Raw genomic sequence first — 27,130 nt, forward strand, 5'->3', positions numbered from 1 at the left:
TGTTTGTTTACAAATGTAATACTGTGGAGCACAGGGACAAATAAAGGAGAAAAGTGTCTTTGTCACTTTGTCAATGGAGGGCATTGTACTTCACAGATGAAACTCCAATAGTGGGCATTGCATTTATAATGATAGTAAAATTAAAGCTAGGGAGTTAATATTCACACTGTTACCATAGTATTCATATTCTCAACTGCTTCCTTTAAACACTCAAACAATCATTGCATTGAGATTTCGTGCAACTATTTTCTTCTTTGAAACTTTGGTGACTCTGCCCCTGTTTCGATATTCATTCTCTTGGGATGTCTGATGTCTGGAATGCTATTATCTTCCTCTATTTGTGCAAAGAAAATCAACACATTTTCCAGTTTCATCTTTCCCGTGACATCGTCATTGTTACTGTGAAGAAACAGTTGACTCACCACTTTTTCTGAGATAATTGCAGTTTGTATATGCTTCAACGGTCCATTCCTTGGAAGTCTCATTGTTCCTTTGCGCAGCACTTATGATCTGTTGCATCTTCCTCGTGTCTCTCCCAAGCACCAGGAACTGTGCTAAATTTCCCCTTTCGTGTGCTTTTGTTTTTTAAAAGGGCAGCACGGTTGGCGTTAGCAGTTAGCGCAACGCTGTTACGGCGCCAGCAATTTGGACCAGGGTTGGAATCCCATGCTGTCTGCAGGGAGTTTGTACGTTCTCCCCGTGCCTGCATGGGTTTCATTCATGGGGCTCCGGTTTCCTCCCACCTTTTGAAACGTACTAGGGTTGTAGGTCAATTGAGCGGTACAGGCTTGTGAACCAAAATGGCCTGTTACCGGGTCATAAGTATAAATTTAAACATATTTTTTTTAAAGTCTCCTCAATAAGCACTACATCTCAGTGACGAACTTTAACTTATGTTGATAGAGTGAATCAAATTGGAAAGTGACTTGTGGAACACTAATCATTTGGGCGGAAAGACCTATTGCTGTAAATATCTGTAACAAAAACAGTATTTTTTTTTTGTTTTTCCACAGTTCCAGTGACTGATATTAAAGCTATTGTGACAGGAAAGGATTGTCCACATATGAAGGAAAAGGGTGCTCTTAAACAAAATAAGGTAATGGTTCAATTCTTACTTCAGATTTTATGTTTCAACAAAGATTATTTTTTAAAATCAAGATAATATTAAGTGAAACTAAAAGCTTGTGCAACAGCAAAGCAAGCAATATACGGCTTTAATGTGAGATACTAAACAAAGGCTTCTCTCAAACAGACTTTAAAAATCCCCATGTGGACTTTGAAGATGAGCAGGGAAGCTCCCATGATCCTCAACTAATGCTTAAAATAGAGGATGTAGTTGTTTATTTTGATGCTGTTTGTGGGCTTAAAAATTACTTCAATTATTTTCAAATTAATTGTTATTTTAATTATTATTAAGAAGCGATAAGGGGCGGCAAGGTTAGTGCAATGCTGTTGCAGCATCACTGACCAAGACCGGGGTTCGAATCCCGCACTGTCTGTAAAGAGTTTGCGCGTTTTTCCCATGTCTGTGTGGGTTCCCCCAAAGTGCTCCACTTTCCACTTGCCCTTCAAAATTGTGCGGGGATTGTATGTCGATTGGGTGTTATTGGGCAGCATGGGCTGGAAGGGCCCGTTACCGAGCTGTAAACATTTACTTTAATTGCAAATTACCTGAACTCTATCCTAAAATGCACTTCCAAAGTACTCTGTAAGTTGGAGGACACAATGGGGCAGCCTGAGGTTCTCAGAGGCACCATGTAGTTACAAATCCTCTGTGTTTGCTACAACCACTGCAAACTACATGTACATGTTCTTTTTGTAACTGTAATACTGTACCCAAACATGCTGGAGAAATTCTGCAGGTTGTGCAGTATCCACAGGAAGCAAAGGGATATAACCAACATTTCGGGCCTGGGCCCTCTCGTCAAGGTTATGTGGAAAGGTGCTTAAATAAAGAGATGGGTGAAGGAGGGAAGAATGGGCAGGAGGATGAGCTCAGGCCAACAGGCAGGAGGTGGGAGAGTAGGAGAGAAGAAAGCTGAGAAGTGATGGGGGAGGGGTAGTTCTCTGAATGTAGAGGGAAGGGGGTGGAGAGCTGGAAGAAAGAAGACAAGAGGGATGGGGAAAGAGAGGGACAGAGAGGAGGAGCCAAACAGAAACTGGAGATGGCGATGTTAACGACATCTGGTTGGTATGTGCCCAGATGAAATAACGGGTGTTGTTCCTCCAATTTGCGGGTAGCCTCGGTTTATCAATGCATGAGGTTACGGGCAGACATGTCGGTGTGGGAATAGGGTGTGGAGTTGAAATAGTTGGCCACTGCGACATCCTATTATTGCAGCAGACCGAGCAAAGGTGCTTTAATGAAACAATTTCCCAGACTGTGTCCAGTCTCTCTTATGGTAGAGAAGACCACAATGTGATCACTGGATACAGTGGATGACCCCCGCAGATTCACTACTGCAGAGGGTGGGGAACCCATGGGTTTTGCACCACACCCTTCGTTGGGCCACACTTTCTCTTTAGAAGCCAGCAGATGTCCTGGAATTCACCCTTTCACCATGCTGATGGGCTCCTGCTGAGCCCTTGAGGAGTCCATAAGGGCATAAGTCCTACGGGGCGGCACTTAGATCCTCAGATGTCCCAGCGTTTAGGCTAAGCCTTTGCCAGGTACAGGGGCAGGAAGCTCATTGAAACCTGTGAGAACAACTGTGTAAGTAGAAATTAATTTCCATATATATTTGACTAAATTCAATTAATTTCAGTATAGCTTTTTAATTGTATTTCTCAGTATGTTTATAGTTTAAAAAATTTAAACAGCTCTTTTATTTTTCAAGATTCAATTTATTGTCATGTAATAAAGACATTATAATATTACACAAAATTTGTTTTTGTCTGCTGTAAGGCAGACAGATTCACCATCAGGAGAAATTGCCTGAAGCGCCTCTTACAGAAGAGACCCCACCCCCCCAACCCGGGTTACATTACCGAAGCATTATTTGATGGCTGTGAATTTCATCCCCTGGGCTTCATTGTTCTTCAAAGCATTTCGAGGTTGGAGCCTGACTCTTGCACAGAATGGTCCTGCACCACACTAGGAATGGGCCTCCCTGATGAGCCAGCCTGCCAACAGAGGAGGGAAGCAGGTGTTGTGTAAAACTGCCAGTATGTCTAACCTCAGCAATCACCTGATGGAACTGTGGAACATTGCAGCGCAGAATACAGGGCCTTTCGGCCTTTCAGGTCTGTGCCAAATTATTATTTTGCCTTGTCCCACTGACCTGCACCCAGTCCATAGCCCTCCAAGCCTCTCCCAGCCACGTGCCAGTCCAAAATGTTCTTCAATGTTAAAAATGAGCCCGCAGTCACCACCTCAGCTGGCAGCTCCTTCCACCATTCTCTGTGTGAAGAAATTCCCCCTCAACTTTTGATCTTTCACCCTTAACCTAAGTCCTCTGGTTTATCTCACCTACCCTCAGTGAATAAAGTCTACATGCCTTTACTCTCATAATTCTGTATGCGTCTATCAAATCTCCCCCGTTCTTCTGTGCCTTATTTTTCGTACACTATTGTATGTATTTTTTAGAGTAATGTTGTAAGATGGTTATAACATGATTGTTCGCACTATGATGCTGCCACGAAACACCGAATTTTGTGACTTGTTCATGGCAATAAATTCTGATTCTGATTCCAGGGAATAAAGTCCTTAGGTTAATTTACATTGCAAGTTGGAACAGGTTACACATTGCTCCATTCAGAAGAGGACTTTCCATTGTAAAGTAAAGCAAGAAAGAAAAATTATTAAATTTTGTCTCATCATATTTGGCACTAATGACAAAAGTATATGACTAAATCCACACTCTCCATTCCCTTCATTAATTTCCTCTCCTTGATTGTCACGTAATCGTATAGAACATAATATTACACAAAGCCCACCGTAAGGCAGACAAAGAGTCACCATTTGTGTTGCCTGACGAGAAAAAAAAGAGAAGCAAAAGAGAATCCCTTCAGAGTCACTGAGTATCCATGGATTCGCCCCCAGCACCCCCGCAACCTCTGCAGCCACACAGACTCCTGTTCGATCCATCGGCCGCCCGAGCTCCAGATCCATACCTCCCATAGGACCAGGGAGACTTTGGCGCCTGAGGCCACTTCGGGAGCCCTTCTTGCCCTCAGCACCAACTCACATCCCAGCTCCAGTACCTGCTTCCCAGGAGCCAGTCTCCAGCAGCCCGCAGCCTCTCCCCATGTCTGGTGCCCTGCACTGCTCCCTCCCGGAGTCTGTAACCACCCCCTCTTGGCAGCTTTGGCTCAGACCTCCGTGGTTGTAGGGTTTAACTTAACAAATACCATCAGCAGTCGTACCACTGGGAGCTGAGCCGTGTCTCCGCTCTCCCGGGTCCGCACCAGCGACAGTGCTGCCGTTACAGCGGCTCTGGCAGCATTGCCATTTTTATTTCCTTCCTCCATCAGTTTAGTTTAAACTTAATCAAATTGACTGCAGGTGGTTTTGGTACAATAATAATAATGATCCAATAATCCAGATTGAATCCTGTTTAATTGGGGTGGGTATCCGGTTGCTCCTATTTGGGTCCTTCCATTACTGTTAAATCAGTTTGGAATTCAGTGTGTCTCTGTGTGAAGCTACCAGGTATCTTTTTTCACAACAGTGATGATGAATTATTGAACCACAGAAAAACAGGCCATTTTGGCCCTTCTGCTCTATACTAGCCATTATTCTGCTTGTCCCAATGACCTGCTCCCATTCCATAACCCTCCAGACCACTCCCATCCACGCATCTATCTAATTTCTTAATATCGAGCCCAAGTTCACCACGTCAGATGGCAGATTGTCCGCTCCCCCACCACTCTCTGGGTGAAGAAGTTCCCCCTCATGTTCTCCCTAAACCTTTCACCATAAAGCCACATCCTCTTGTATTTATCTCCCCCAATCTAAGCAGAAAAAGTATACTCATATTTACTCTCATAATCTTGTAAGCCTCTATCAAATCTCCCCCATTCTTCTTCACTCCTAGGAATAAAGTCCTAGCCTGTTTAATCTTTCCCTGTAACTCAACTCCTGAAGTGAATTGTGCAGTCACCCTGAGTGCAGACAAGTGACAGGAATGAAAATACTCCGAATGTGTGGGGAATGCACACGAAGAGACCTCACGTAGCCTTTCACGTACTGAAAACACCGCGCTTTTGGAAACCAATGCACATTCACAGGCTGTTTACATGCAGTGAGGATAGATCTGGGGAGCGGAGCAGGGTGGCAGTAATCCAGGTGCCTAAGCACACCAGCCAGGAGAGGGCGAGTTCAAATCTCACCACAGCAATTTGAGAATTTCTAAATAAAATTCTGATAGCAGTAAAAATGAACACAGCACAAGGGTGAAGTAAGACATAGCTGCAGTCAGTTGCCATCTGGAATGGACAGCGTGAAGGAGATGGATTCAGCCAAGGTTTTTAATAGGGAGTCGACTCAGCGCAGAAAACAATTGAGCAACGGGGAATGTGGTTTAACTTCATTGCTCTTGCAAATGACTGGCTTGGGTGACTCTGTGAAGCAGTTTCGTTAGCTGTAAAAATGCAGCTGCTTCACTAATGATCTCCAGTGAACAAATTAGTCTGTCCTTGCTCATTCACTGATTGGTGGAAGACTGGGTCACCTTGGGCAGTAAGGACAGGCCTTGCCAAAGAGGGATAGATTGAGATTGAGACATTCAGCAAGGTAACAGGCCCACTAGCCCATGCCGCCCAATTACACTCAATTAATCTACACTCCCAGTACACTTCGAATGGTGGAAGGAAACCAGAGCCCCGGGGAAAACCAATGCAGACACGGGGAGATTGTACCAATTCTTTACAGATAGTGCGGGATTGGAACCTCAGTCTCAATCGCTGGCACTAAAACAGCGTTGCGTAAACCCACTTCGCTAATGTGCAGAGGATATTTCAGAATCAGGATTTATTGTCATGAACAAGGCATAAAATTTGATGTTTTGCAGCATCATAGAGCAAACATTCATATTCTAACCATCTTACAACATTACTATAAAAAGTAAAATAATAATAAAAATAACTGCACAAAAAGTCAGGAGTGTCTTTGATTCATTGATCGTTTTTCCTGATGGTAGCAGAGTGAAGAGGGCATGGCCTGGGTGGTTGTTGAGGAGAGAGGCTGCTTTTTTAAGACACCACCTCTTGTAGATGTCCTCGATGGAATGAAGTCTTATCCCTGTAATGTCGCAGGCCGAGTTAACAGAGAGAGTTGTAGCTGGTGATGGGGATGAGAAGCTGCAGAAGTCTCAGAACAAATATATGGGAGGTGAGGTGGAAGAGTATAAGGACATAAGAAAATAGGAGCAGGAGTAGGTCACTTGACGCCTCAAACCCATCTGCCCTTTAGTATGGGTGGTCTACCTCAGGTCTCAACTTCACTGTGTCAGCTCCCATAGCTCTCAGTTTAAATTTCAAAAGTTCATATTTATGGGCAGAGTACATACATGGCATCGCATACAACCATGAGATTATTTTTCCTGCGGGCGAGGCTGAATTTCTACTTATCACTAGAGCAAAAAAGGGCAAGGGTGTAGGGGTGTGTGTAGCTCGCAGAAAGTCGCTGTTGCTTGCCAGTGCCATTTTATTTCCCCCTGATTTAGCAAAAAAAATCCTGCTTTCTCTTTAAGTGCCCCAATAATCTTGCCTTCACCATCCTCTAATGTAGAGAATCCTGAAGGATCTGCATGCTCTGTGGGTAGACATTGCTGGGATGTGATGAGGCAATGTTTCTGCCACCTTTGTGCAGAACATGTTATCTCTGTCAAGAGTTCTTGTTTCCACCAAGGGTGAGTAAGTGGTAAGTGGTAGAAACCCTGCCACCTCGATGCTCCAGGCATTGTCCCTGTGTTGCAGACTCGAGGAGCTGTTTTCATTCCCCCTGCTGGTCACTTTTGTCTGCTTGTTCAAGACAGAGCAACAGAGGGAATTTAAAATGATTGTAGACTGGTGAGATCAGAGGTTATGGGGGTGGTGTTGGTGAGATGATGGGCAGGACCAGATGTGGGATAGAGTACAACCTAAGAAGCTCTTGCTAGCTGCGAGGTTCTGTGCTTAAAGCATTAACTCTGGAGCCAGAGAGTATGTGACGAATAACACTGGACAACATTTTTATTCAACGTGTTTATAACCATATAACCACTTACAGCACAGAACAGGCCAGTTCGGCCCTACGAGTCCATGCCGTAGCAAATCCCCACCCTCCTAGTCCCACTGACCAGCACCCGGTCCATACCCCTCTAGTCCCCTCCTATCCATGTAACGATCCAGTCTTTCCTTAAATGTAACCAATGATCCCGCCTCGACCACGTCTGCCGGAAGCTCATTCCACATCCACACCACCCTCTGCGTAAAGAAATTTCCCCTCATGTTCCCCTTATAATTTTCCCCCTTCAATCTTAAACCATGTCCTCTAGTTTGAATCTCCCCCACTCTTAATTGAAAAAGCCTATCCACATTTACTCTGTCTGTCCCTTTTAAAATCTTAAACACCTCTATCAAGTCCCCTCTCAATCTTCTACGCTCCAGAGAAAAAAGCCCCAGTCTGCACAACCTTTCCCTGTAACTCAGACCCTGAAATCCTGTCAACATTCCTGCTTCCTGGAAAAGAAATTGGGTACAATGATAGAACTTCAATCTGAATACAAAGATAATTTCAGATTTGCTGTATCACATAGGAAGTTGGAGAAACATTGCTTAAATTTAGCATTTTTAATTATATAATTGATGCTGACACGTTGCGTTCATTCAACTGGCCTAAAAATGTTTTGCCATTGATTTTCACTTGAACGCAGCATCTGATGCCTCTCGGTGTCAGTGCCCAGCAATAGTCGGCCAGCGCTGATGGATTCCAGTAGCCCTGAGACCACTTTTCCATGGCTGCAATGTCCTGGTGAGACCTTTCACCATGTTCGTCGCTGACTGCTCCAGGATCAGCAGGAAGAAGTCCAAGTGCGAACTCAGAAGTTTTCAATAACATGCTGCACTTTGTGATTTTGTCTGCTTGAAGTAGACTTAAAATAGGACAGGAAATCCCAAAAATAGATTCTCTTTCTTTTTGGCTTGGCTTCGCGGACTAAGATTTATGGAGGGGTAATGTCCACGTCAGCTGCAGGCTTGTTTGTGGCTGACAAGTCCGATGCGGGACAGGCAGACACGGTTGCAGCGGCAGCAAGGGAAAATTGGTTGGTTGGGGTTGGGTGTTGGGTTTTTCCTCCTTTGTCTTTTGACAGTGAGGTGGGCTCTGCGGTCTTCTTCAAAGGAGGTTGCTGCCTACCGAAATGTGAGGCCCCAAGATGCGCGATTTGAGGCGATATCAGCCCACTGGCGGTGGTCAATGTGGCAGGCACCAAGAGCTTTCTTTAAGCAGTCCTTGTACCTCTTCTTTGGTGCACCTCTGTCTCGGTGGCCAGTGGAGAGCTCGCCATATAACACGATCTTGGGAAGGCGATGGTCCTCCATTCTGGAGACGTGACCTACCCACCGCAGTTGGATCTTCAGCAGCGTGGATTCGATGCTGTCGCCCTCTGCCATCTCGAGTACTTCGATGTTGGAAATGAAGTCGCTCCAATGAATGTTGAGGATGGAGCGGAGACAACGCTGGTGGAAGCGTTCTAGGAGCCGTAGGTGATGCCGGTAAAGGACCCATGTTTTGGAGCCGAACAGGAGTGTGGGTATGACAACGGCTCTGTATACGCTAATCTTTGTGAGGTTTTTCAGTTGGTTGTTTTTCCGGACTCTTTAGTGTAGTCTTCCAAAGGCGCTATTTGCCTTGGCGAGTCTGTGGTCTATCTCGTTGTCGATCCTTGCATCCGATGAAATGGTGCAGCCGAGATAGGTAAACTGGTTGACCATTTTGAGTTTTGTGTGCCCGATGGAGATGTGGGGGGGCTGGTAGTCATGGTGGGAAGCTGGCTGATGGAGGACCTCAGTTTTCTTCAGGCTGACTTCCAGGCCAAACATTTTAGAAGTTTTCGCAAAACAGGACATCAAGCGCTGAAGAGCTGTCTCTGAATAGGCAACTAAAGCGGCATCGTCTGCAAAGAGTAGTTCACGGACAAGTTGCTCTTGTGTCTTGGTGTGAGCTTGCAGGCGCCTCAGATTGAAGAGACTGCCATCCGTGCGGTACCGGATGTAAACAGCGTCTTCATTGTTGAGGTCTTTCATGGCTTGTTTCAGCATCATGCTGAAGAAGATTAAAAAGAGGGTTGGTGCGAGAACGCAGCCTTGCTTCACACCATTGTTAATGGAGAAGGGTTCAGAGAGCTCATTGCTGTATCTGACCCGACCTTGTTGGTTTTCGTTGGATAACCATGTTGAGGAACTTTGGGGGGCATCCAAGGTGCTCTAGTATTTGCCAAAGCCCTTTCCTACTCACGGTGTCGAAGGCTTTGTTGACCCAAAAATAAATTATATCTAAATAATGGTACATGATAGGAAATTTTTAAGGCAATTTTCGTGATCAGCAGCCTAAAATCCATAAAATACACCCAAAAGTGTTCAGAAAGCAAGATCTTTGTTGTCCAGTGTAATCAATGCAATACTGACATGGCTGTTGTCAAGAACACACTGAGTGCCAGGATGGTACAGAACTAATATCTTGCTCTGTTAAAGTTATATTGTCTCTCTCACTGCAAGCTGTGGAGATCACAATATAAAGTGGACCCCGCACTCATTCCAAAACCGTCACTAACAGATCCTCTCTTCTCCTTATCAGCTACATTTCTTTATCATATCCAGAATGGAACAAATTAAAGTCAGAATCACAGTTTATTGTCATGAACAGGTGTCACAAAATGTGTGATTTTGCTGCAATATCACGGTGCAAAAATTGTAAAACTTAAATAAATTACTGCAAAAGAAGAGAAAGAAGTGAGGTCATGTCTGTGGTTCATTGTCCATTCAGAAACTGATGGCGGAGGGAAAGAGGCTGCTTTTGTACCGTTGGGTGTTCGCCCTCAGGCTTCTCTTTCCTGAGGGTAGCAGCAAAGTTAATCACTTTGAAGATTTTTTTATGTTAGGAAACTCAATCAGGGGGTCAGCTGTCTCCATTTTTTTTTAAAGGGGCGCAAAGTTTAGATCAGAATTACAGAACATCACGCAAACCGCCCTCCTCCAGCTGAGGAAAAGACAGCCAACATACTGAGGACCCATCCCACGCCAAGCACACTCCTTCCCCCAGGGAGAAGATTTCGACATCATGCAGCCACAGGCTTGAAGACAGTTTCTTCCCCACAACCACCGGGCCCCTCCACAACAGTGATATCACGCTGCGTCAGTGACACTTTCCAATCTCACGTATTTCCCAATTTCAAAGCGTGCCATCGTCTAAGAAACATAAGCTTCGATCTTATCGCTCCAATAAACCAAACTTCGTAATTTCACCTTTATGTAGCCTTTAATTAGTTGATATAAACATTTTGCATGACTTTGCATCAAGATTTTCATAAGGATGAATTAACAATATATTCGATTATATTTAAAGACATAACAAGATCAGACAATAAGAAATTATTAACATGAAATAAGATAAAATAAGATGATTAAAACAAATTCAAAGTATTTCAATCTCACATATCTTCGATGGTTCTCCAAGGAATGAACACAAACTCTCCGCCTGCCCGGATATTACAACATATGACATCATAGGTAACAGTACAAAAACAATTTATTCTTAAAGGGATAGCCATAAAATTAACTAAGAAGTGAACACACAAGGTTTTGACCTTTACAAGAGGCCCTTGCTATGTAACCGGTAATTTGTCCTTTCACTGTAACTCTATGCTTGGTAATTGCGCTCTCACTCTTCTACTTTGTTCGGTTCAACGCATGTTGAAGTTGACTTGCTAGACTGCTCACAAAAGATGCCTTCCCACTGTACCAGGAAATTGTGACAATAAACTTGAAGGATTGTTTAGGGAGAGCAGGGGAAGCTCACCTCACTTTCAATCAAATCGCTTCAAGATTGTACCTCAGTGAAACTGACAGCAATAAACTTAAATCAGAATTTATTGCCATAAACAAGTCATGAAATTAAGTGTTTCACAGCAGCGTTATAGTGCAAACATTCTTATTATAACCATCTTATTATAAAAAAAAATCAAAATAATACTGCACGAAAAGTAAGGCAACGTCTCGTTCATTGATTATTCAGGAATCTGATGGCAGCGGGTAAGAAGCTGTCCTTGTGCCATTGAGTCTTTAGGCTCCTGTCCTTTTTCCCTGATGGTAACAGAGTGAAGGGAGCAAGGCCTGGGTGGTGGGGGATTTTGAGGATAGAGGCTGCTTTTTTAAGACACTGCCTCATGTAGATGTCCTCGATGGAGTGGAGTTTGGTGCCTGGGATGTTGCAGGGCGAGTTAACAACCCTCTGGAGTTTATTCTTGTCCTGAGTGTTGGTGCCTCCATACCAGACAGTGATGCCACCAGCCAGAATGCTCCCCACTGTACACCTATAGAAGGCTGCGAGAGTCTTTGGTGACATAATGTATTTCCTCAGACACCTCACATAGCTGTTGGCAAGCCTTCTTTGTGACTACATCAACATGGAGCCTCCAGGACAGATCCTTGGAGATGTTGACACCCAGGAATTTGAAGATCTTGGCCTAACTCATACCTTTCATGACGTAACCCAAGCCAAAATCAGCAGTAATTTGATATGAACTTCAATATTTAACACATTATCAACTTTGTTGATAAATTTTAAACTCTTTGATTTACATCTGAGATTTCAGTAACAATCTAAAATAAGTCATAAATCTCCTCAGTCATAAAAATTTAATTTTGGAATTGTAGATTGACATTCCCACCTTTGAGATGCTTGTTTTTGTAATAAAACATAATGTTCTTTGGACTTTTTAAATTTGATTTATACTTTATACTTGTTGACAATGTCCCAGCAGGGTGAGGTCAATCAATATACCTGCAAAATTGTTCTTTACACTCACTCCATTCACTCCCGATGAAGTCATTCAAGTTAAAATAGGGCTGGTCATTTTTGCATTCATGCTTCTAAGTTAAGTAGCGCCCAGATCTTCAGCAGCAATGCTTACTAATGGCTCGCAAACACCTGCTGCCAAAGAACTGGTAGCAGTAAGGTCATCAAGCAGGGTGCATTGAAGAGTTCTCAGTCGGAAGTGGAAGGCACAGATTTTCGGCAGAGTCTTTAAAATATTATCAGGCAATGAAATAGAGATTAGAGCATCCACGGTGGGTGTGCGCTTAACCTCTCAATGCAAAATCCAGGCTGCATGAGGCGCCAAAGTCTGGAGACACTGTGATTGCAGTCAAAACACAAGAAGGCTGGGGGAACTGAGTCGATCTTGCTGCGTCCACAGGATGGGAAAGACATATAACCAAAGTTTGGGATCTGAACCCTTCTTCAAGGTGTGAGGAAAAAGCAGGCAGGTGCCTGAATAAAAAGGGCTGGGAAGAAGGGCTGTGGTGAGGAGCGCAGGAAACTAAGCAGGCTGAGGCCTGGTCAGTCCTTGGAGGGGAGACCACCCAAGAACACCAGGGGCTGTCGGTTTCTGTGAGGGACGCTGGCAAAGTGGCGACTCTCTGTCTGCCTCACGGTTGACAAAAGTTAAAGAATTTCATGTACGTTACATTCTAAATGTAGTATAACATGACAATAATGGAACCTTTACCTTTATGGACCAACTGACAAAAGGTGAGAGTTGGACATGGATAGGAGGACAGGAGAGGAGTGGTGAGAATTGATCGGGGGAGGGGATGGTTCTGTGAATGCAGAGCTGGAGGAAAGGAGACAGAGGGAAAGGGGAAGAGTCAGTGGTAGAGGAAAGGAGAGAAAGGAAAAGGGGAGGCAAGAACAGGAGAGAAAATTACTACCTCAATGGTGTCCGATTAGGAAAAGGAGAGATGCAACGAGACCTGGGTGTCGCTGTACACCAGTCGTTGAAAGTGAGGAAAGCGAATGGTATGTTGGCATTCGTAGCAAGAGGATTCGAGTACAGGAGCAGAGAGGTTATACTGCAGCTGTACAGGGCCCTGGTGAGACCACACCTGGAGTATTGTGTACAATTTTGGTCTCCTTATCTGAGGAAAGACATCCTTGCCATAGAAGGAGTGCAAAGAATGTTCACTAGATTGATACCAGGGATGGCAGGACTTGCATATGAAGAAAGGCTGGATCGACTAGGGTTATACTCGCTGGAATTTAGAAGATTGAGGGGGGATCTTATAGAAACGTATAAAATGTTTAAGGGATTGGACAGGCTAGATGCAGGAAGGTTGTTCCCAATGTTGGGGAAAACCAGAACCAGGGGTCACAGTTTAAGGATAAAGGGGAAGTCTTTTAGGACTGAGATGAGAAAAAATGTTCTCTCAGAGAATGGTGAATCTGGGGAATTCTTTACCACAGGAAGTAGTTGAAGCCAGTTCCTTATCTAGATTTAAGAGGAAGTTAGATTTGGCCCTTGTTGCTAAGTGGATCAGAAGGTAGGTACTGGGTACTTAGTAGATGATCAGCAATGATCAAAATGAATGGCGGTGTAGGCTTGAAGGGCCAAATGGCCTACTCCTGCATCTAGGGAGTATTCTCGTGGAAGGGGTTCAGGTGGAGCACTGTACTACTTTAAATATCTTTTAAATGCAGTTGTTATTGCTGAATTTGATCCTCAGAATAAAGTTTGGCAAAATGCGTGTGGTTTGGGTGTGACCTGTCCAAGCAGGACAGAAGGCCCCTTTGTTTGACTAACGGCTCTCGTTGTTCTGCTCTCTGCAGGAGGTGTTGGAGCTTGCCTTCTCTATCCTGTATGACCCCGATGACTCACTCAATTTCATTGCCCCTGACAAGCATGAGGTGAGTGTGACCCCTCCCCTCTGTTCCTTATTCTTAAATTGCCCTCTGAACAATTTTGTCCTCGGTGTGGAAACTCTCAAGCTTTAAAAATGATCAGCTGGTACTTTACTTCACGGTAATTCTTTAAAGTATTTTTGAATGAGGTTCATTTCCATCAAGAAAAATGAAGTCATAATTGGTGCATTTAGTGTTTTCCCATCATATTATTTATAAATCTAGAGAAATGAGACAAATTCCATATAATTGCTGCATAGAATCATGCATAAGATGTCACACACTATGTTGCTGTTCCCACAATAGTATTGTAATAGGCAGGTAAAATTAAAGTATAAACAAAATGCTAGGGCTCTTGTGTAGACAATGGCTGAAGCAAATGCATTTCAACATGACAAGTGCCAGGCAATATAACTCCTGCATTTGCAGTGTTTTGCTTTTCATTAAAGTCAGTGCCTCCGTGACGGCCCTTATTGCCACTGCCTGTCAGCTGTATCAGTTTGAGAGATCAACACCAGCAAAAGGCTGAACAAAGGTCTTACTGGAGCACACAAAAGTACTGGAGAAGCTCAGCAGATCCCGTTGGATGGAGTGCAGAAGGGCGCATTGGTCGCCCTTTACTTCCTGCCCTGCTGCATGCACTGCACTCAGCCCCAGTGCCTGCAGGGAAGTCTACCAGCATTGTGATTGTAGAGCGCTGGATGGGTCACGTCTCCAGAATGGAGGACCATCGCCTTCCCAAGATCGTGTTATATGGCGAGCTCTCCACTGGCCACCGTGACAGAGGTGCACCAAAGAAAAGGTACAAGGACTGCCTAAAGAAATCTCTTGGTGCCTGCCACATTGACCACCGCCAGTGGGCTGATAACGCCTCAAACCGTGCATCTTGGCGCCTCACAGTTTGGCGGGCAGCAACCTCCTTTGAAGAAGATCGCAGAGCCCACCTCACTGACAAAAGGCAAAGGAGGAAAAACCCAACACCCAACCCCAACCAACCAATTTTCCCCTGCAGCCGCTGCAATCGTGTCTGCCTGTCCCGCATCGGACTTGTCAGCCACAAACGAGCCTGCAGCTGACGTGGACTTTTTACCCCCTCCATAAATCTTCGTCCGCGAAGCCAAGCCAAAGAAAGAACACAAAAGTGCTGGAGAAAGTCAGCAGGTCAGGCAGCATCTAGAGGAAGCAACGGGTAATCAACGTTTCAGGCTTGAGCCCTCTGTCAAGATATAAGCGAAAAGCAGGCAGGTGCCGGAAGAGAAAGGTGGTAGGTGAGGAGGACAGGAGAGGAGGGAGGACATCTTGGGAGACAAACTCTCTGTAGATATTTTCTACAAACCTGTCCACTCCCACAGTTAACTCGATTACACCTCTTAACACACTTTAAGGAACCTGTTCCTTTCTCTCAAGTCTTCCACCTCCGGTGTATTTTGCTCCCAGGATGGGGTCTTCCATTCTAGAAGCTCCAAGGTGTTCTCCTTCTTTACAGTGGCCAACCGTTTTAATTCCACACCCCAAAATGACCTGTCTATCCATGGCCTCATGCAGTGCGGCCACCACAAATTGGAGGAACAGCACTTAATGTTCCATCCAGGCACCATCCAGACAGCCTCCAGCCCGCCTGCCCTTCCCGCCGCCCAGTCACTATCTTTCCCTATCCCTCCGGCAACTTTCCTACAGTTCCCTACCCCCTTCCCTCTCCATTAAGAGAGCTATCCCCCCCCATCACTTCCAACTTTATTCTCGTGCCCAACCACCTGTATCCTATCTGTAAGCATGTGCTTCTCTCCCTGCCCCTTCCTCCCTCCCCAAGCCCTGCAACCCCCAGCCCACCTTTTAATTCAGGCATCTGCCTGCTTTTTGCTCACAAAGGTCTCAGGCTCGAAGCGTTGATTACTCTTTACTTCCTTAAGACACTTGGTGACCTTCTGAGTTTTTCCAGCACATGTGGCACAAATTTCAAACCAAGTCACCTTTTATTGCTCCCCCTGAAGTCTACCTTTAGGCCTTGGGTGTACCTTAATGTCTCTTGGATCATCCTTGGGTGTACCTTAATGTCTCCTAGATCGGCCTTGGTGTACCTTAATGTCTCCTGGATCGGCCTTGGGTTTACCTTAATGTTTCCTGGATCGTCCTTGGGTGTAACTTAATGCCTCCTGGATTGGCCTTGGGTGTACCTTAATGTCTCCTGGATCATCCTTGGGTGTACCTTAATGTCTCCTAGATCATCCTTGGGTGTACCTTAATGTTTCCTGGATCATCCTTGAGTGTACCTTAATGTCTCCTGGATCATCCTTGGGTGTACCTTAATGTCTCCTGGATCGGCCTTGGGTGTACCTTAATGTCTCCTAGATCGGCCTTGGGTGTACCTTAATGTCTCCTGGATCGGCCTTGGGTGTACCTTAATGTCTCCTGGATCGTCCTTGGGTGTACCTTAATGTCTCCTGGATCGGCCTTGGGTGTACCTTAATGTCTCCTGGATCCGCCTTGGGTGTACCTTAATGTCTCCTGGATTGGCCTTGGGTGTACCTTAATGTCTCCTAGATCAGCCTTGGGTGTACCTTAATGTTTCCTGGATCAACCTTGGTCAGTGAATCATTTCTCTCCTTCATGGGGTAAATCACTTTTCATCATTGCTTGGAGGCCACTCAACCTATTGTGATGCAAGGTGTAAATTAAGCGGTGAAGCCCCTCAGGAGGTGACATGCCTTATTAGCACATTGAACTGTCAATCTTCATATAAGGAGCAAGGAAATCCCTGAGGACCTGTGGTCATTCATGGTGTGTTTATGCTGCCAGACCCTCTAAGTTGTAAATTGATGTTTGATGGTTCAGCAGGTACATTTATATAAACGAAGCATTTTATTCTTAAGGCTGTGGTAAGTGTGGACTAAGGGAGCACATTGAGGATCTGCCTTGGTTTGAGTGACCATTCAGAGGATCCGACCCTGCAAGCAGTTTTGTGCAGAAAGTAAATCACACGTTTTTCATTATTGTGCTTACATGGAACTCTAATCCAGTAAACAAAGTGGAAAACAAATAGAGTTCAGTGTGACAAACACTAAGGTATTAGTTACATTTAATTCAGTGGCAGGATAAGATCAGCAGGTTAGAATCATAGAGCATAGGGATAGGCCATTCTGCCCTTTGAGCATGTCCTACCATTCAATACGATTGTGGCAGACCCTGTACCTACTTTCTGTCCTTGGCCTTTGATCCCTTTTACCCAAAGGGCCACATCCGACTCCCTTTTGAATGTATCTAACAAATTGGCCCTGAACAACTTTGTGCGGTGGGGAGTTCTATAATTTCCCAACTCTCTGAATGAGGAAGCTTCTCCTCATCTCAGTCCTAATTCTTAGAGCATGCCCCCTTGTTCTGGACTTCAGGAAAATTCTTCCTGCAGACCTGCCAGAATGTTGTGTCTCTTTTAAATGCCCAATGGGTATAACCCTCTGGTCATCCGGTGAACCTGCGCTGTGTTCCCTCATTGGCAACAATGCCCTTCAGATGAGGAAACTAAGCCCTATTTCGTTCTTTCTTGGCCACGCCTTGAGCATTGTGCACCATTTGCAGGATGTGCCACCAAGGTGATTGACCCTTGACTGCGTCCTCACTTCAGCAGAAATCAGGGCTGGCATTGCCGGTAACATCTACACCCTATCAACATGGATTAAAAATACAATCTGTGGGAGTACTTGCCCTGAAAGCATTACTGAGTTGTGTTGTGCTTAAAATGAACATAAAGAACAATTAATGTTCTCAGAGCATTTTGTTTTTAAATGGTCAAGGTGTCATTACTTCTGATACCCTTTTAAAGGTCTCCTGATTTTTATTTCTTTATGAAAACCTGTGTCCTTACTGAGCAGAAATTATGACATAAACAAGAAGCTGAGCTTTGCAGGGCACAATAGACAAACTGCCCCTGTGGATTCTGCTGTGAGCCCAGAGTGTGTCAGTCATCTCGTGAGTCATTTGCCAAGTGTTAATTCATCTCCAGTGCGCTGTCAGTTCCGACGGCACTTGCTGTTTACAGGAAAGCTTTTTTTAATAACATGAATGGGAAAAGTGCTGAAGGATGTTGAACCTCAAATTGCATTTAATTTTCAAAACACACTGACATCTTGGAGAGGGTTTTAACTTCCAAAATGTTGGCGGGTTAGAGGCTACGGGGGCAATGGGGGAGTGAATCCACGAACACTCCAAGACTCTGAAGGGACTCCCTTTTGCTTTTTTCTCATACTCTAAAGGGGCAATACTAATAGTGATCTTTGTTTGCCTTACAGCAGTCAAAATTTAATGTATTATTACATGACAATAAAAGGAACCTTAATTCTCGTTGACGTAAGCCATGAGGTTCTCCTTGTTTTGCACCTCCATTTTGAGCTCCGTGTCTTTTAAGTATCTGATCACTACAATCATGTGCCTTTCAGTATGGCTACTGCCATGGTATTCCCATATGACATGTAGGGGAGAGACTTCCTTCAGCATCTTGAGCCAACTCTTAAAGCAATCTCATCAATCCCATTCCCTCACCTATTGCCCGGAAAACTTACATGTCCATTAACACCCTCTCAGTTCTCCAGCCACCAACTCACAAGGACTCATTCACCTCCCAACCAACAAGTCTCTGGGAAGTGGGATGTCCAGCGAGGGTGTGGGGGTGGAGAGCTCATGCAGTCTCCTGCAGGGAGCACCAGACATCAAGATCATACCAAGCTGTCTGGATTGATGGAGCTGCATGGCCTGCTGTGTCATTCTGTCGCACACCATATATATTTAAAAGCTATTGCCCAACTCCATTCCTTGCCCGCTCTCAGGTTTACGGGAGGTGCTGAAGCCTTTAACCAGTGCAGCCAGTGTGGAAACAGAGGGATCTTGGGGTCCAAATCCAGGGATCCCTCAAGGCTGTCACTTGGGTTGGTCGGGCAGTTAAGAAGGCTGATGGGATGCTAGGCTTCGTTAGTCAGGGGACTGAGTCCAGGAGCTGTGAGGTAATGTTACCAACTCCATAAAACTCTGGTCGCCCCATTGCAGGAAGGATGGGGATGCTTTGGAGGGGATGCAGAGGAGACTGGCCAGGGTGTTGTCTGGATTGGCGAACATGTCTTATGAGGCAAGGTTAGCAGACAGAGGGCTTTTCCAAAGAAGGATGTGGTGAATTAATAGAGGTCTAAAAGACTATGAGAAGCATGGGCAGCCAGCAGGGGGCAACAGAAGCAAATAGCAGAGGGCATCATATCAAGGTGAGGGGAAGGAAGTATAGAGGAGACGGCGGGGGTAGGTTTTTTTACATAGCGAGTAGTGGGTGCCTGGAAAACCTTGCCAGGGGTGGTGGTGGAGACTAGAACAATAGAGACATTTAAAAGACTCTTAGATTGACACAAGAAAAAATAGAGGGTTCTGGGAGTGAGGTAGGGAAGGTTGAGTAGATTTATATTGGTCGGCACAATGTCAAGGGCTGTGGGGCCTGGACTTTGATGTAATGTTCTACAGTAGATACTCAACCAACAACCAGTGGATTACATAATGCGGCTCCGAGACTGCCCACAAGTGGCTGTGATTTCTTAAATAAATTTAGATGTGCATGTGATAGAATATTTGGAAATGTATTTGGGAGATAAATTGGTAAAATTAGAGTAGGATACATATATACACACTTTTAAAACAGATCTTATATGAAATACTGAAGAATTCATATTCAGTGACTTTACAGAAACTATGGAGAATGCTATGCACATTTCACAAGTAGGTGCTAATTGAAATGATGTGATGAAATGAATGGACTGGAGACAGGTTGTCTGAGTTGAAAATTTTTACTTCTGACCTTTCTGCAAAGTGCTCACTCAAAGGTCATTGAGAGGTTTGTTTACCTAAAACAACAGATGGGAGCAGAAGACTAACTCCTATTGTTTGCTGGAGAAGGAAGGGGTTTTGCAAGTGAGAGAGAAAGGTGGCCATGTGGCTGGGAGTTGGAATCTGAGAGAGAGAGAGAGACAGTCATAGCTCAAACAAGCAGGAGAAGCTTGTAGGGACTGAAACAGAAAACTCCAGAGTGGCAGATGGCTAGAAGTGCTATCTGACTGATGTTACTCTTGGAATAAGTGGAACAGAAAGGAACTCTGTGATAGCCTGAAGGAAAGAGGTTATCATCTGGAGAACCCTGATGAGGCAAGTTTCATCAGCAAGACATCGAGGTGACTTATGATGCTACCTCAGTTGTGGTAATCCTGGAACAACAAATCTCTCTCCGCAAACCCTACAAGAACCTTCCTGAGCGGTAAACATTTACCTTTCGACCACCAAAGCCTGGTGAACTTTATACATGTTAAATTCTGTGCACAGTATAAGAATTGCCTGCAACCAGAGAACTGGGAAGAATGAGAAGTGAAATTGTACTGTGAACCAAAGAACTTTTCTTAAATTTATACACACATTACATACATGTGCGCTTAGAATTAGAAGGGGGTTAAGTTGGGTTAGTTAAGTTAATAGAGATAAGTTAAAGTTTGATTCTGTTTTCATGTTTAAAGATAATTAAAATCAACTTTTGCTTAAGTAACTACTTGTCTTGGTGAATGTCTATTGCTGCTGGATTTTGGGGTCCCTTGGGCTCGTAACATGCAGCACGGTACAGGCCATTTAGGCCCATGAGCCTGTGCTGCCCTATTTCCCCCCCCCCCTCCCGGGTCATGTTAAAAGGTGGGAGGAAACCGGAGACACCAGGGAAAACCCACGCAGACACAGGTAGAATGTACCGTCTCCTTACAGATGGGATTCAAACTCCAGTCCCAATCGCTGGCACTGTAGCATGCACACTGAACAGTTTTAATGTCGATGTATTCTTCCTCATGGAATTCTTGTCCAAAAGTCAGGCAAGGTCACATAGGGGCAGAGAGCACTTTAGAAGAAGCCAGGTAGACAGAATCTAGTGTGAAACCAGTGGGAACTTGGGCCAGCATCCTCAACCAGAGAGTCGGGGCTGTTTGGTGAGTTCCTCCAGACCAGACATAATTCCCAAGAGAGCAGATAGTGATTTCTTTTATTATTCCCAAGTTCCTTGCACTCTTGGTCGAAGCTGTCCCCCTATCATGCTGTGATGTATCCTGACCGGATACTTTCAGTAATACATCTGTAATGTTGAGGGCCACAGGTGACTAACTGAATCTCCTCAGGCTTCTGAGAAGGTAGAGGCACTGGGGCAATGTCTTGGCCATGACATCGGCGTGGGTGGACTAGGAGAGGTTGTTACCCCGAAGAACTTAAGGGTGCCTACCATCTCCACCTCAATGCAGACTGGAGAGTGAGTTCCATCCATCTTAGCGATGTCTATGAATATCTCCTTAGTCTTGCTGACCTAGAGTGGGAGGTTGCCTTGGCACCGACTCATTGGTCCCTCTACATCTCTTCTAAATTCCAACTCCTCGTTGTTTGAGGTCACCCTGCAAAGGCGGTGTCATTTGCGAATTTATAGATGGATATGGAGCAGTGTTTTGCCACGTAGGGATGGGTGTACAGGGAGTGGAGCAGGGAGATGAATGCACAGTCAGTGGAGGGGATATTGTCACTGATCCGCACGATGGCCGTCCTTCACAAAGCGTTTAGCTGCACTGAGCTTCATTGCCACACTTAGCATGTACTCCTGCAGCCTGGGATATGGCAGTTGACAAGGACCACTGCATCCTTCTCAAGACCTTCTTGGCAAATGCACAGCCAACAAAGAGGGGGTCGATTGTCTCGTCATCACTGCGCTCGTCTCAAGGGCAACGCACGCTGGGAGTGAGACTCTGGCCCTGAAGGATGGATCCACTGTGGAGGTCCCTCTCGCTGCCTAGCCAGAGGTGATCCTAATGTTTGTTGGTGAGCTCTGCAATTTAGGTATTTTGCCAAATTGTTTTTGACGGTCTGCACAGAATCCATTATGTCCTCCTGGAGGGCCCACAGATGTTCAGTGTCCACCGCTGCTGGATGGACGTAGTGAAAGGTCCTTTTCTGCAGCAATGTTTGCACAAGAGACAGGTAGTGCAGCAGGGTCTGAGTGAAGGGAGCAGAGTGCAGCAGATTGCACCCATCCTTCACAGGACCAGGGAGAGAAAGGACCACAGACAGCATGTAGTGACTCTTAATCTCAGTGTGATTCAGTTCTGCACCCAGCTGGAGGCAGCTGTACGCAAAGTGGCCATTGGGACAACAGCAGGATTGAGTACACTCCCATTATAAATGAAACCAGGTAAAAAAAATTGCTGGGCCTGAGGTGTAAAACACTTATTGTGCTTTAATAAATGGAAGCAAGAGGTAACACTAGAAAACCCAGCAGGCAAGGCAGCATCCACGGCTCGCGGTAAAACAGAGTTAATGTCGTTTAGGAGCTCGTACGTCCTCTCCGTGACCTGCGTGGCTTTTCGCTGGATGGTCTAGTTCCAGAATGGATGGGGTTTAGGTGTGATTGGGCTCCACAGGTTTCATGGGAAGGACGGGCCTTCTACTGAGCTGTATGGTTAAAATTAAAATGTAAGAATTGACATAATGCAGAGTTATAATATGGGAGAATACAGACATTTACAAAAGAAGCAAAACAAAAGTAATAAAAGAAGCAAAGAGGAAGAATAAAATTAAATAATGAAGGAACATGAAACATTTTACATGCCTCAGTAGCTTGGATAGGATTGGACTGGTGAGGGATGTAGAAGACAGTGCTAAGGCAGAAGTATCAATACACTGTTTAATGTGGATATTAACCAGAGAGATGAAATGGGTGACGTGACATTGGGCAATCAGATGAATTGCAAGAAAAGCACATTTACATAGTGAACTATTAACTAAACAAGCTCAAAATGGATTTTTAAAAAAACCATAGGGCGACAGATTGGCGTAGCAGTTAGCACAACGCCTTTACAGCACCAGCGATCAGGTCCAGGGTTCAAATCCTGCGCTGTCTGTAAGGAGTTTGCACGTGCTCCCCGTGTCTACGTGGGTTTCCTCCCACCATTTGAAACGTACCGAGGGTTGTAGGTCAATTGGGCGGCACAGACTCGTGGGCCGAAATAGCCTTGTTACTGTGCTGTATGCCTAAATTTAATTTTTAAAAATAATAAAAATTTAATTTAATTTAAATGTAATAACCCTCAGTCTTGATAGCGCATCCTAAAATAATCTAGCACAGAGGGACCTGAGGCATTACTGATTTGTTAGAAAAAGATTGGGCACCAGAAACTAGTGGATAGTAAACATATCATTTATATTTAAGTGGGGGAAATTAGACACCTCTAGTCTGCATAATGTTGATGGTGTGAAAAAATAATGGGCAATCAGTACAGAAGAAGATCATAGAAAAAAATTGCTAAAGGTGAAAAGTATTAGAATGAGAAAATCTTGCTTGATTAACTTTTGGAACATTTTGAAGGGTAACAGGGAGGGTAACACTGTGAAGGTAATTTGTCTACATTTTCCGAAGGCTCTCAGTAAGATGCTTCCTAAGGCAGAGTTAGGGAACGTAGCAGAATGCATTGCCATCTGGCATCAAGACCGAAAGCAGCAGGGTGGTAAAGGCTTTGCAGGAGAAGAAGGTGCTACAAGAGCTTCAGTACCAGAATCATTGCTGTACAAATTTACAATTTGATTTTGAAAGCAGGAATGTGCATTGTAAAAATGCAGATAATACCAAATTGGGTTTACAGAACCAAAGGGTGGACTAATATATAATTATATGAGTGCATTAATAAATGTCCAGAATGACCAAATTGGGAAGCCAAAGTCAGAATAGATGGCTAGCGCAGCGGTTAGCACAACTCTATTACAGCGCCAGCGACCGGATTTGAATCTGGTGCCATGTGCAAGGGGTTTGTACGTTCTCCTCGTGACGGCATGGCAACCCCCCCCTCCCCACCCTTTCCAGGTGCTCCGGTTTCCTCCTACGTTCCAAAGACTTGAGAGATACCAGTTGAGGTGGAGTAGAGGAGCAGAGGAATTCTGGAGAACAAATACACAAATCAAGAAAAAATGTGCAGAACTAAGAAGACTAAACACTCAGGTTTATTTCTGGATGTAGCAAAGTTATGTTAAAGCATATCAAACCTTGATAAAATCACAATGAGTGATATTGGTTGGCATATTACAAAAATGAAATAGAGAGGGTGCAGAGAAGGTTTATAGGACGGGGTCAGAAATTATTTATTGTCAGAACTGGCTGTTTTCTGCTTGGAAAGGAAACCTGAGGGTGGTCAAATTGAGGTCTTTACAATAATGAAGGGCGGTGGTGAGAATGATTCGTGGTTGGTTGGAGCATAACTACTAGAAGCCTTCGAGATTAGATAGACAACAAAAAAAATTGAGTTCTTTCCCCAAAGAGCTATGAGAATGTGCAATTTGCTCCTGAAGGGTGTGGTTGAACTGGATAGGATACTTGGATGTGAGTGGAGGCTAGACAAGCACACAAGAAAGAAAGGAGTAGAGGCAAGTGGTCATAGTCTTAAAAGTAGTTATCCAATCAAAACAGAGAGGAGGAAGAACTTCTATCGTCAGAGGGTCGTGGATCTGTGGAACTCACTGCTGCACAGTGGAGGCCAGATCACTGGGAGTATTTAAACAGGACATGGATAGCTAAGGGTATCAAGGGATATGGGGAAAAGGATGGTAATTGGAACTAGGGGTGAGTTGAGTTTAGCTTCGTGCATAGTCACAGAACAGACCCGATGGGCCGACAGGCCTGCTCTGTTCCATTATCTTGTGATTTAGCTGGCAGACCAGAGGAAGCTTGTAATTTGTTTTTTTTTAATTTTAAACTTAGAGCACAGTAACAGGTTATTTCGGCCCACGAATCCGTGCTGCCCAATTACATCCAATCGACCTACAACCCCCCCCCCCCCCATTGGGTGGGAGAAAATCAGAGCACCCAGAGGAAACCCACGTAGACACGGGGAGAGCAGACAAGCATCTTACAGACGGCACTGGGTTCGAACCCTGGTCCCGTTAACTGGCGCTGTAACAGCGTGGTGTTAACCGCTATACCAACCGTGATTGCATGGAGTATAACTGCTGGCGCGGCCTCACTGGGTGAAAGGCCTGTTCCTGCACCACTGAGCCCACGCAAGGTTTGCTGTTCTCATTACCTCGCTGTTCTCTCTTCCAGTACTGCGTGTGGACAGATGGGCTGAATGCTTTGCTGGGGAAGGAGATGATGAGCGAGCTGACCAAGAATGACCTCGACACACTTCTCAGCATGGAGATGAAGCTTCGCCTCCTCGACCTAGAAAATATCCAAATTCCCGAAGCTCCACCGCCCATCCCCAAGGAACCGAGCAACTATGACTTTGTTTATGACTGTAGCTAAACACGAGGACGTGGTTGTGAGAATAAACTGGAATTAGCGTCTCCTGAAATCGCCTCTTCTGTTATTGCATCTGCTACCTTATCTACATTCCTGCTGCTCTCCGACTTCTCTACTAATGATTAACTAGACCAAATTGTTATATAATGGGCCTCCCTGTCATTAGAGACCATAAAATATAGGAGGAGAAGAAGGCCATTTGGCCCATTGAGTGCTCCACCATTCCATCATAAAAGGCTGTGATTTTGGCCACAATATAATCTCCGGGGGGTGGGGGGGGGAGCAACTTCTTTTGAAGTGTCACCTTCCTTCAGAACCTCAGCTTCTGCCACCAATTTGGGGAGTGTCCTTTGACCTCAGAGTGGCAAGGGGCTTCAGGATGTGAGAAGGCGAGACAGGTTATTTTTCTTGATCTGAATATCAAAGGGAAATAAATTATCTGTATATTTTTCCTTTCAAGACATCTGAAACCAATCTCGGCCTGTTAATATTGCAATTTTCCCTCTTAGATTGGAGCCTCCAGCTGTACACTTTGTTCAAGTAGATAATGCTTACATTTTATGATGCCAGTGACACAGCTCATGAATATGGATCATACTTAAAAGGAAAGACTAATTTCCTATTAAACTAAACATATGATCATGCCTTTGATCCTCTGTAGATTAATGCAGCTTTATTGCATCAATGTTTTTGGGAAAAATGCCAAACAGCCAGTATTATGTCCATGTTGTATAATTTCTGTGTAAAAGAATTTGCAAGAAAACATTTTTTCTATATATTATATATGTAAAAAATGTTTTGCCAGTTTGCCTTGTTACATCTATATTTTATGGAAAATGCACATCTGGGTATTGTAATTTTCCTTTACCACTTTGTAATATCTGAATAAATGTCCTTGGAATCTTGCAGTTTAAAATAAAAGCAACAGATTTATTACTGGAGAGTGGATTTGTTTTCACTTTTCACAAAGGAGCCGTTGGTTTTATTGAGGCGCTGTGGCGTGTGGTAGGAGCAGAGTTGTGGCCGGGGCGTTCACAGGATCTCCCTTGTGGGGTTGCCGATAGATAAAGTACTTGCCCTGCATATGTTTTGTCTGTATGTGTGTTATGTCTGGTTGTGTGCCTGCATGTTTTGCACCGAGGACCAGAGAACGGTGTTTTGTCGGGTTGTACTTGTACTTGTACAATCAGATGTCAATAAACTTAACCAGAGATTTGCAGAGTTGCAACACGATCTCTTGACTCTTATACTCAATCTCCCTATTAATGAAGCCCAACACCCTATAGGCCTTCTTAACTATCCTATCAACCCGTGCGGCGACCTTGAGAGATGTATGAATTTGGACCCCAAGATCCCTCTGTTCACCCGCACCCTTAAGTAGCGAACCCTGGTACTCAGCCTTCTGGTTTGTCTTTCCAAAATGCATCACCTCACACCTTCTGTCCTATCACCAGTGGGCCTCTCCCTCCTGCTTATTTCCTTTAATATCACCTCCCTTCCCTCAAGTCTTGAGAAAAGTTCCAGACCCGAAACTTTGACTGATCATTTCTACCCATGGATGCTGTCCAACCTGCTGAGCTCTTTGTCACTCTATTCCCACTCTGCCAAACAACCTGACATTGGTGTACAGTTCCACCAGCTGCTGCCCAGTGGCGGACACATACAAATTTCTGAGCCATTGGATGGAAAAAACCTTTCGAAGTAATTTTATACTAAAAGTCAGGTAGGGACTCTTTCATATCCATGTCTGAAAGAGTGGTCCCACTAACCCATTGCCCTGTTTTTGACCCCATAAAACTGCAATTCAATTCATTTTCAAATGTATATGAAATTTGTAATTGAAAGTGACTAATGAAGTATCTTTAATACTTCCAGAGTGCACATTTTCAATCATATGAAAAAGAAACTACAAAACAAATATTCTTCTC

At 44.5% G+C, this 27,130-nt stretch overlaps 1 protein-coding gene and 1 long non-coding RNA gene across 7 annotated transcripts in view; one reads left to right on the top strand and one right to left on the bottom strand.

Annotated features, from left to right (window-relative positions):
* The window catches only part of elmo1 (engulfment and cell motility 1 (ced-12 homolog, C. elegans)), a 339,660-nt gene extending 313,522 nt beyond the window's left edge, over nucleotides 1–26,138 (top strand). For 5 of the 6 annotated variants that reach the window (XM_069907380.1, XM_069907389.1, XM_069907387.1 and 2 more), the window contains 3 exons: nucleotides 1,014–1,096; nucleotides 13,808–13,885; nucleotides 25,005–26,138. In XM_069907380.1, coding sequence (XP_069763481.1) covers nucleotides 1,014–1,096; nucleotides 13,808–13,885; nucleotides 25,005–25,205 — 362 coding nt within the window. In that variant the 3' untranslated portion in view covers nucleotides 25,206–26,138. The remainder of the gene's footprint in view (nucleotides 1–1,013; nucleotides 1,097–13,807; nucleotides 13,886–25,004) is intronic. The other variant, XM_069907390.1, reaches the window with a different exon arrangement.
* LOC138747879 (uncharacterized) overlaps nucleotides 2,961–27,130 on the bottom strand; it is a 47,281-nt gene continuing 23,111 nt past the window's right edge. The window contains exon 3 of the long non-coding RNA XR_011347710.1: nucleotides 2,961–3,123. This is a non-coding gene — a long non-coding RNA (uncharacterized lncRNA). The remainder of the gene's footprint in view (nucleotides 3,124–27,130) is intronic.

The sequence above is a fragment of the Narcine bancroftii genome, chromosome 1, assembly GCF_036971445.1.
Source record: "Narcine bancroftii isolate sNarBan1 chromosome 1, sNarBan1.hap1, whole genome shotgun sequence".
Lineage (NCBI taxonomy): Eukaryota > Metazoa > Chordata > Chondrichthyes > Torpediniformes > Narcinidae > Narcine > Narcine bancroftii.